We start from the raw sequence: 11,575 nt of genomic DNA on the forward strand, positions 1-11,575 counted from the left end.
TCATGTCAGCATTGTAACATCCACAATACCTTTGTCTTTACAAACCTTTAGGTTACCAGCCCTTATTCCTTGAAAATCTTAGCTGGTGCGTCACCATCCCTCTCTCTAACCTAACTCCGATCTTAACTACTGGTGCTTTTACATCGTTTGAATACCCTCACTTCCCTGGACTCTGCTCCTATACGCGTATCTTCCATGCTACCTCAGTTACCTATTCCCACAGTGGATTCTTATCCTGACCTTGTAACTACCCATAACTGTAATCTTTCAAATCACAATTTCAACAAGAATCTCCAGTCATAGACCTTAGCACTCGTCAATCCCTCTACATTGGACATTATTCCTTCAAATTTTACATGGTTCATTCACTAACCACCTTCAAATCAGGGCTCCAACATGACTGGCTCATGGAAGTCTTCTCTGAACACTATTAAAAATTGCAGGCTTCCTGCTCTGAACTCACTCCCACCTCCCTCCTCCCCATTTTCCCAAGCGACTGTGCCCAACACCACCCTCATGGCAGAAAGCTCCAATTATCTGGTCACCTGATGTGAAGAACTGACTCAGTGGAAAAGAGCCTGTTACTAGGAAAGATTAAAGGCGAGAAGAGAAGAAGATGAGAGAGGATGAGATGGTTGGATGGTATCACCGACTCAATGGCCAGGAGTTTGAGTAAACTCCAGGAGTTTGTGATGGACAGGGAAGCCTGGTGTGCAGCAGTCCATGGGGTCACCAAGAGTCGGACACGACTAAGAAACTGAACTGTCCCTTCCCTTTCTCTCCTTTATTTTGCTCTATAGCACTTTTGGTATTGTAATATTCTATATTTATTTTGATTATTTTCTGCCCATTCCACCTTTTTCTAATTTAAACTCCACACTGCAAAGATTTTTGTTTGCTTTGTCCACTGCTGTATCCCCAGTATCTGAACAGTGAGTGGAACAGAGTAGGTTTGAGGAAATTTTGTTGAGTGACTATCTTCGATTACACCATTTAAAGACCAAATTCTTTATCTCTCATCCCCAAGTTAGCATCCCTTTCCAAAATATCTAATTTTTGTAGCACTGCTGTTCCAATTTTTCAGATCAGTAACCATGGAGTCAACTTTCATTCTTTATTTCCCTTCAAAGTGCTCTTTAGTTTACCAGCAAATATTGGTCATTTCTTCCTTCCAAATGTCTTTTTCTCCCCTCTTTCATGTTTTCATTACCAATCTATTACAGCTTGCTTTTCTCAAATCTATCTCTTTTTTAACCCACTGTACATCTCTGCAGACGCATCTAACATAAAGTAATTCAACAGTCATTCAATCAATATTAACTGTAGCTCTTTAGGTGATCAACACTATGGAAAAAATGCTGAAGGTATAAAATGAATAAGACAAAATTCCCGCTGTCAAGGAGTGGGGTAGATACCACATGGCTTTCATCTGACTTATCATATCTCAAATCTCCTTACTTTCAAAAATTACATAATACATAACCACACTTTGACCAATTAATCAACCTCATTTTACCCTACTTTTCAAAATGTGCCATATCATCAGCAGCAAAATCTCTTTATTATCCTCCATCCCACGTACACCCTTCCATCCCAGGCTTTTAGACTTTCGATAATACTAACAGCACAATCTAACATGCTCCTTTACCCTCCTATCACTATGGCTATATTTATATAACTAATTCTTTCAATGAAAGGTGACAAATTTAAATACCTACTGCAAATGAGGCTGGGTGGCAACTAGGATGAACTGAAGAGCACTTATCCGTCTAAAGCAGGCAGCCACCAGTCAGAAGCAGCTTACACTGACAAATAGGAATTTGAGTCTACTTACTAGATCATCCAGTATTTCAAGAGAACCAAAAATGTCATATTCTACCTTAAAGTTCCAATTTTTAGACACTCACAATTCATTCTAATTTTTGAAAATCACTGTGTTAAGCAAATTATCAGCAGACTGCACATAGCTTACAAAGCTGAGCCCTACACCCCAGTCTCCAGCTACCATAGCTATTACTACTACCCACTCTTCTTTGACTCATACTGAGTTTTTTGGGATCATGAATAGTTGAGCATTTCAGTTCTCTAGTCAGTTTCTGACTCAAACTGTTAAGAAGTATAGTGTATGCCATTAATGTATCTTAAAAATTTCTTACTTTTGTCCCCGTCTTTACATTCTGATAACCATCACACTTCAGAGAGTCCCATAAAACTCTTCCTGGACTAAAATAAGTAGTGTTCCTGTTATGATAATCTATCCTTCACAGAACTGCCCAAAGGCCTTTCTTACAACACAAATCCTATCTAGTCTACTTTTCAAAACAAGTAAGTTCAAATCCTTTGAATATACATTTAAACCCCTCACAATTGTAACCACCCTGTTTTATGTTGTACATTCCCTGCTGATATACACACTATCCCCAAATACAAATTATGGTTTGTACTTTGGTATTTTGCCTGCCATTTTCTTTGAATTTAGAATATACTTCTTTACTACTTTCACTATGAATATTTCCCTCATCTTTTAAGTTTTAACCAAAGAGTCAGCTCTTTTATGAAATATTCCCTGTCTCCTCAAACGACAAAGGACTGCTCCTTGAAAAATTTTCTTTTTATAACCCTAGTATGGTACACATTTTACTTGTAATATATAGTTATTTACTGAACTGACAGTCCTGCTTTTAAGAAACATGGACTAGGTTTTACTTCTTTTTTTCTCTCAGAGTCACAGAACAAATACAGTCAAGAATGTAGCTACACACACATAGTGGAGTTTCACAGCTGCAGTAAATTCTTCTAAACAGAAACCTATTAATTGCAGCCCCAATTTAACTAGAACTATTTTGCCACAGTCTACTTATACCAGAAATAAATACAGAAAAAAATCACCTAAAAGTATGTAATGAAAAAGGGGGGTAGCAATGTCTGGCATGATAGCAATATACACTCAGCTCAATCCTGAATATGTTTGTAGCTTAATGCCTGAGAAGAGTAATGAGTGGAAGCAGCAAAAAACCATTAACTATGAAATAAATATTCAGTTATGTTCAAGTTACTTAATAGGAAAAAGCAATCTAGCCCATATCATTTTCCAAGTGTTTAGTGGATCAGATGAATTTTAATTGATCAAGTAGGGTATTAATGTCATAAACATTTCTATATAGCATGTTTCTCTTTACCTAAATTTTTTAATGTTTTAATTGTACCAATATTTTTCATAATATTAAAAAAGATATAAAGACAGGGTCCAATGCATTTAATGCTGGTTGACTTCAGAATTTATATGGAACCAGGATCCCAAGGTCAGAAAGATTCAGAGAAAATTAATATTTTAAAATGTAAAACATGCTACCTAGCACTAATACTATATGCAACTTTTAGTGTGGCATTATTCTGATTCTCACACGTAGAAATATCTGCAAACATTTTTAAATGTTTTATATTTCAACTAATTGTGAGATATTTTTATGACTTTGCTGCTACTGCTGCTAAGTCGCTTCAGTCGTGTCCGACTCTATGTGACCCCATAGTCGGCAGCCCATCAAGCTCCCCTGTCCCTAGGTTTCTACAGGCAAGAACACTGGAGTGGGTTGCCATTTCCTTCTCCAGTGCATGAAAGTGAAAAGTCAAAGTGAAGTCGCTCAGTTGTGTCCGACCCTCAGCGACCCCATGGACTGCAGCCCACCAGGTTCCTCTGTCCATGGGATTTTCCAGGCAAGAGTACTGGAGTGGGGTGCCACTGCCTTCTCCATTTTATGACTTTAGAATTTATAAATTACCCATGACACTGAATCATTAATATTTCTCTCATTTCTCTTCCTATAAAAGCTAAAGAAATTAGACTGGCAACCATATTTATTTCATATTCACTCCCACAGATTAAAGAAAAATGCAGGAGAGATTTTGAAAAACTTAAAGTACTCAGACCACAGTATGTTAGACTTGATGATGAGCTAGAGTTCACAGTGTTTAAAGAGCACACTATGAACACAACAGTAATTCAACTGGTGAGGAAGATGAAAAAAAGAACTGTAGGCAGTATGGTCACTTAGGAGCTTACCCTAGTAGAAGAAAAGAAAAGCACTATGATGAGTGAATTTATGAACAACTTACAGAAAAGAGAAATCAATATATAGCTGTAGAATTGAGATTTAGGAAACTTAGGTTGCATCAGTACTTTCTTCCAGCTTTACTGAGGTTTAATAGGTGTACAATTTGATATAAGTATACATTGTGAAATAAATACCACAATCAAGCTAATCAACATACCCACCACCTCAGAGTTACCAGGCATCAGTATTTTGGTGTCCCCAAAGCAAGAGGAATAAAAGAACCTGCTTTAATTCAATAAATAAATATCTAGACCCCTAAAAGAATTTTGAAAGGATTTTACCAAAAGTCCAAGATCAGTAACTTTATTACAGGCATAGAAGGGGATCTCCAGATGTCCCAAGTTGGTTAAAAAGATAATGAAATGTCTTCACAAATGTGCTGACAATAACAAATCCATTAAGGACATAATTGAAGAGGGAATATGTGCAAGAAAATAGAGGCCAGGGGAAGAAGACACAAATCAACTATTACAGGTAGTTTTTTGTTTTTAAATCTAGGAGCTTGAAAAGGAGTACTGTATTTGTTACTGTGACTCAAATAAAAACAATTGTTGCAATATTTTAGGGCAGAAAAATATTTTGCAATTAAGGGAACACACAAGGTATGCATATACTGTGTGTGTATGTAACAATTTTTATAGGTAGCTTGTGGAATTACTTAGACCATTATCACCCATTTACCAAGTAACTGATAAGCTGGGAACTCAAGCATCTTCTCCACCTTGATTAAACCTGGAAACCAAAGCCATCAAGCGTTCAGAATTGATAAGTGCCACATCACCCAAACTGGGCTCTACTCAAGATATGGAAAAACAGACTTCAAGATGCTGCAAAATGATAAAATAAAGCAGCTGCAAGAAGCAGCAGCAGAAGATTCAAACCAAAAAAAAAAAAAAAAAAGATGCTGCAAAATAAAGGGGGCTACAGAAACTTATGAAGGAAAATAGAAATTTCTGCTGCTTAATGGGAAAAGAGATGGGAAACAAGAAGTGGTATCAAAATTTTGAAGTGGTAATGTATTCTGCAGAAAATGGCACTGTGGGTTCCTGATAAGGAAAAATAACTGAAAAGGAAAATTATCATTTAGCTTAAGTGTAACCTCTAAGACTAAGAAGCTAAATGCATTTAAGATTTTGTCAACCAAATACATCCATATGGTGTGGGAAAATGGAATCTGAGTATGAAAAAAGTTTGTTTTAAAGTCTGTTTTTAAAGATCTCAGGAGTTACACTGTCCAGCACAGTAGTTACTAAATTGAAATTAAAAATAAAATAAATGAATTAACAATTAACTTCCTTAATCACACTGATCACATTTTAAGTCCTTAACAGCTACACATGGCTAGTGGCTGGCTGTCATATTGGACAGCACTGATTTTATAACATTTCCATCACTGCAGAAAGTGTTACTGGACAGAACTGATCTGGAGAAAGAAATTCTAGAAGCCTTTTTGAACCAAAAAATTACGATTCCATTTCTGTGAAAGGACCAGCTTGAAAGCAAGCAAACAGCAACTTTTCATCATCACTCCAAATCCTTTTTGATAGTTTGACAGGAATTATTTTCAAACTACTATAAAGTGAATTTCATTTTACATTTGAAAACAAGTCAGGTCAAAGTCATTTGGCTTACCTTTCCAGAAATTTTTGATTTATGGTCTACAAAAGAAAAAAAAATTACTAAACTATCAACCAAAAACATACTAAGGCAGTCACAAAAGAAAATTTTAATTAGCATTGTTTTAAGAAGATATTAACTAAAAATATTAACCCCCAAAAGCATTAACTTTAGATATTAAATGTTTTAACTTTTACAGTGTGGTTCAAATAGTTCTATTTCATTTCTGTTCACTTTCCAAGGTAAAACTATAAACAGTTTAGAGAAAAAGAAAATAATCTGAATGAGAAAAATACCGAAGCATACTCTGAGTTTTAAAACTAATACTAAAAATGACTTTAAAACTATGGTCTTATTATAAATTGAATTTTCTCAAATAATATATTGTTTACATGCACAGAACGTAAATACATAAATTTCACCTAGATTAGTCATTAGACAATAAGCATTCTGCTATATACAAATATAACAAAGAGATGTTACATATGAAATATACTGGAACATTAAATTATATGAATAAATACTGACAGTGGTAAACAATGATGTGATCTGACTCTACTTGGCTAAAAATAAATTTGAGAAAGTTAGGGAAACCAGTTTTTTTCAAAGTATCATTTAAATATTTCACTACAAGCAAAAAACATGTTACAAAATAATACATTTTATGTAGGAATCTAAAAGTTTATATTTTAGATTTCTAGTAACATAGCATACCATATGGAGACAATATAAGCTTGGTTTTTCCATTCAATAATTCCGTTTCAAGCTTTAAACCATCTCTGCAAAATAAAAGAAAGTTGTCTGTCATTTTTAAGAAATAGCAACATTTTAAATAGCCAGAAATGTTCACTTAAACCTTGAAAGTAAATTTGTTCTTTTGAATTAATACAGGAACCTTGTAAATATTAAACCATTAAAAAAAGTTGTGGTTTTTTTTAAATTGAGGTATAGTTGAAATCATTCTTTTAATTTAAAACATTTTTCAATTCAAGATAAAATTTAAAACTACATAGAAAAAATTCTTGAAACTTTCCTACAAAGAATTTATCGTATTCAACCTGAAACTTCTTTTTGTTCAGTTCAGCTGCTCAGTCATAAAGGAATAAACTAATCTGGTTATTCTAACATCATTTAATTCTTCTAACTCTAGACTGGAAAAAAAATAATGCTGTTGGGAAATTCTTCACCTATGTTAAAGGAGCAAAACCTCTAGTTACTATTCATTAGTTTCATAATGATCTCATGACTAATACATTCTATGGCCTTAGTAGAGCAGTATTTGGAAGTGAACCTGTAAGAGTGCCACTAGGGTTATAAACTGCTTGAGCATGGAGTTTTATTTTGAATATTTCAACTAATACACATTCAGACTTAGTGACACTTTTTAAAGTATCACAGTAATACACCTCTATTTTCCCTTCTGTACTTTATCTGTGCCTGTCATAGGCAAAAGGACAAAGTAACAGTAGTTACTGTCAACAAAAATTGCATGTTTGTTAAAGTCCTAATAAAAATTTCGCTAAAACCAAAAGCAGCAGTACACACAGTTATTATACTATTTTAGTAAGGTGAGGGGGGCAGGAGAGAGGAAGGGAAGAAGTAGGTCAGTAAGTATCAACAGGGACAAAAATGACGTCCACAGTGAAAAAAAAAAAAAAAAATTAAACCCAGCAGACCAAAAAAAAGGGAATACGAAATTTGCTGTGATGCTAAAGGTGGGGGAAATCAAACGACCTCAACTTATGATTAAGAAAGAACACTGGAAAGAATGGGTTTTAAGGGTTTCCCGGTTGCACAGTTATAAACAGCTCATGTTTACACTGGTGAAATTTAAACAAAAGACTTTGAATGAAATTGTAAAGTACCTTTATTCAGTACTATTGCATTGTGACGTCTTCAGGGGCTGTCTTATTTATTTGCTATCCCTAGATTCTATTTGCTAAATGAGGTGCATGTGTGTAAGTTCGGTGACTTTCATCTTCTTAAAATATCAAACTTCCCAATCATGAAAACCATGCAACGGTCCTTTTTATTTGGCTTCCCCGATGGCTCAGACGATAAAGAAACTGCCTGCAATCCCTGGGTCAGGAGAGCCCCCTGGAGAAGGGAATGGCAACCCACTTCAGGATTCTCGACTGGAGAATCCCATGACAGAGGAGCCTGGAAGGCTATAGTTCATGGGGTCGCCATGCAACGGTCCTTTTTATTACTCAACCACTGTCTCCTGAAGAAGGAAATGGCAACCCACTCCAGTATTCTTGCCTGGAGAATCTCATGGACAGAGGAACTCGGCAGGCTACAGTCCATGCAGTCACAAAGATTCAAACCCGACTGAGTGACTAAGAGCAACCACCACCATTATCTAATGAGAGCCTATAAGATGTCAAACACAAATGATCCCCCGCTCCTCGAGAAGCCTAGGCTCTTTGCACTGCAGGTGCGAAGCTTCTCTGGGCGCTCCAACATTGCAAAAAAAACCCCACGACAGGGACGCAAAGCACCAGAACCTGGGCCAGGATTTCTCCCCGGGAAGCTGCTAAGCTTTAACTCTCCACCTGCTCTCACCTTTTACCTCCTCTCACGCCTCTCCTCCTTCTCCCTCCTGAGATACAGGAGGAAGCGAAAAGGAGAGAAGGACAGTTCTCACGCGAGTTATTAATTTGAAAAGTAAAAGGCCGACCCAGCCCCTTGCCTCTCTCCACTTCAGAGAGCCGGCACTGCAGCTTGGGACGACACAGGACTGGAAGGTTGCTTGCGAAGGACTCCAAGGGCCAATTAAGCCTCGCCCTTCCATAGACTACCACCTTTCTCTCCCCAGCTTACCCCAAGTTCATGGCCTGACCTCCCGCGCTCTCCACAGGATGCTCAAGCCCCTTGTGTACGCCGGTTGCTGCCGTCGCTCAACAAGCACTACACCGATTGGATACAGTGATGCCGGCGAGCTAGGAGAGCGGGCCAATCAGGACTGAGTATACTGGCGCCTGCGCTTGGGGGCGAGGCTACCCTTTCGCTCCACTTGGGGTTTGTGGTCCTGGTTCTGGAATGGTGGGAGTTCTTAACTGGAAGTTGCAGCCCCTAGAGTTCACAGACTGAGCGACTTCACTTTCGCTTTTCACTTTCATGCATTGGAGAAGGAAATGGCAACCCACTCCAGTGTTCTCGCCTGGAGAATCCCATGGGGTCACACAGAGTCGGACACGACTGAAGCGACGCGGCAGCAGCAGCAGCAGCAGCAGAAGCAGCAGCAGAGTTCACAGCACTCAGAGAAGGGCGTCAGCTCAGGAGGAGGTGGCAAAAGTAGGGAGAAACAAAAAGCATTAACATTGTTTGGAAATTAACACTTGCTATATCGTACATTTGGGAGAGAGGCTTATTTTAGTGTAAAATAAGTTAGGGAGCGGGTACTGGATGGGGAAGATCCTCTGGAGAAGGAAATGGCAACCCACTCCAGTATTCTGGCCTGAGAAATCCCATGGACAAGGAGAGCGTGGTGGGCCACAGTCCATGGGGTCGCAAAAGAGTCAGACATGATTTAGCCACTAAACAACTGGAGAGAGACTCCTAGGGCAGGTATATGATATATCTTATTTCTAGCTGTGGCCACGGCCTGAAGCCCAGTACACTGTAGCTCTTCTTAAACAGCAGCAACAACTGCAAGTGCTAAATAGTGCCATACCTGGATAAAGGCCTTTTGTGTCTTATTTAAGCTTTACCACTTTATCCGTGAAGCACGGAGAGGTCCAGGAACTTGCTAAGGTCACTTATCAAGCATTGTAACCGGAGAGCCCTCTTTCCAGTCTAGTGTTACAGGAGTCTCCTCTTCATCCTTCAAATCTCAGTTTAAATGTCACTTCCTCCATGGAGCTGGAGGAATTCTCTAGTGGGTAAATTAGGAGCCCAGGCTCTGGACTCCCCAGTCCCTGCCCTTTGAATCAGGGTACCGTTACACGTTTTACATCCTGTGTCAGGGAGAAGCCTCCGAGGAGCACAGTTGGGTTTTGACTACTCTATACTCACAGCACTTAGAACTGAACAGTATAGAAAGTAAATATTTAAGTGAATGAACAGCATAAATTGTTAATAGCAACAAAAACTTTATTAAATTTGGCAATGCTATTTCATGATGAAGATGCCCCTAGACATAATGAAGTTACTAAAAGTTTATGAATTTTTCATCTATCTTTTCTTAAATGATTTTTACAAACATAGTTATAATAAATGTAGCACACTGAATTCTTATGGTACATTCATAAAAACTGAAAGACATCCTTGAATATTCATTTATGTATTGGGTCTGTGAAAAATAACTTAGAAACATTTGATAATTTATTTGATTAAATGAACAGATACCCATGTATATTTGATCCTCTGTTGTTTTTGTTTTAAGTAAAAGTCATCTGTGCATGGGGGGAAAAAAAGCTAAAAGGATTTAAACCAACATGTTAGCAGAAGTATTTCTGGGAGCTAACACAGTATGACTTCTAAAATTTTGTTTCTAACTTTCATTATTATGAAAATGTTTAAACAAAAACAAGAATAGTTCAATGAAGACCCTCTACCTAGATGTTACAGTTGTTAATATTTTGCTACATTTGCTTTTTCTCTCTGCACATAGACAGACACACATACACCCACGTCCTTACCAGTTTATAGGTGCCTGCATGTACATACTCACCTTTTTTTGCATCACTATTTGCAAGTAAGTAACAGACACTAACACTTTGCCCGTAAACATGAAAGCATGTATTACTAAGAATAAGATATAGCCACAGCACTATTATTACACCTAAGAAAATTATCAATTTTATGATAATATGGAATGTTCCAATTCCTATCTAATTTTCCCCATTTGTTCTAGAAATATATTCTATATAGGTGAAGGGAATTAAGAAATAAAAACCTCTAGTTATAAAATAAATAAGTCACATGGCTATAATAAACAGCATAAAGAGTATGGTCAATAATATGGAAGTAACTTTTAATGGGAACAGATTGTTACTAGACTTACGACATTGATCATTTCATAATGTATGCAGATATATAAAATCACTATGTAGTACGCTTGAAAGTTATAGAATATTATATAGCAACTATATCTCAATAAAAAGAGAACATTTTAAGATGTTATTATGTAGGGTTTCCCTGGTGGCTCTGTACTAAAGAATCCACCTGCTAATACAGGAGACACACGTTCAATCCGTGATCCAGGAAGATCCCACAAGATGTGCAGCACCTAAGCCCCACAAGCCAGAGCTACTGAAGCCAGTGAGCTCTAGAGGTTGTGCTCTGCAACATGAGAAGCCATAGCAATGAGAAGCCCGTGCACCTCTTGCACTTTAAATTGGTGCAAGATTATTTCAAAAAATAAAAATAAATAAATTGGTGCAAGATTATTTCAATCCCCAAGTGTATTGTGAGGCAGGAATGAAGGATCAGTTTCCCAGTGTAGCACCCTTTAACACTCCATTCTTCTTCATGGTCTGCCTGAGATCCACTCCTCCAGAAAAGAGAGTTTAAATACTTTGAATTGATTGTGTAAGGGTCTGTGAAGTTTGGAGGTACTATAAGTATACCTTTCATTTATATGCAATGGAGTTGCCTCAGGTCTTACGACCTTGTGGGTGCAAAGAGTGTCACCTTGGCAATAATCATGCTCCATGCTGCACTGGTGGCATCTTGGCCAAGGCTAACTACTTCTGGATTTCACTACCAGTGCATTGGAGCCCTTGAGGTGTCCAAGCCCTTTGTTCTGTTTGGTGCACAGCATTGTTTTCCAGAGCTTTGGATCTAGGCTGCCTGGGGTCAGATCCCAGCTTTGTTGCATACTAGCTGTGTGATCAAAGGAA

At 37.6% G+C, this 11,575-nt stretch overlaps 1 protein-coding gene across 7 annotated transcripts in view; it reads right to left on the bottom strand.

Moving 5' to 3' along the window:
* The window catches only part of CCDC66 (coiled-coil domain containing 66), a 49,627-nt gene extending 41,034 nt beyond the window's left edge, over positions 1 to 8,593 (bottom strand). For all 7 annotated transcript variants that reach the window (XM_068982793.1, XM_068982790.1, XM_068982792.1 and 4 more), the window contains exons 1-3: positions 8,553 to 8,593; positions 6,444 to 6,508; positions 5,745 to 5,770 (exon numbers count right to left, since the gene is read on the bottom strand). In XM_068982793.1, coding sequence (XP_068838894.1) covers positions 5,745 to 5,770; positions 6,444 to 6,508; positions 8,553 to 8,563 — 102 coding nt within the window. In that variant the 5' untranslated portion in view covers positions 8,564 to 8,593. The remainder of the gene's footprint in view (positions 1 to 5,744; positions 5,771 to 6,443; positions 6,509 to 8,552) is intronic.
* Positions 8,594 to 11,575: the final 2,982 nt, after the last annotated feature.

Source organism: Capricornis sumatraensis, chromosome 10 (genome assembly GCF_032405125.1).
Source record: "Capricornis sumatraensis isolate serow.1 chromosome 10, serow.2, whole genome shotgun sequence".
Classification (NCBI taxonomy): domain Eukaryota; kingdom Metazoa; phylum Chordata; class Mammalia; order Artiodactyla; family Bovidae; genus Capricornis; species Capricornis sumatraensis.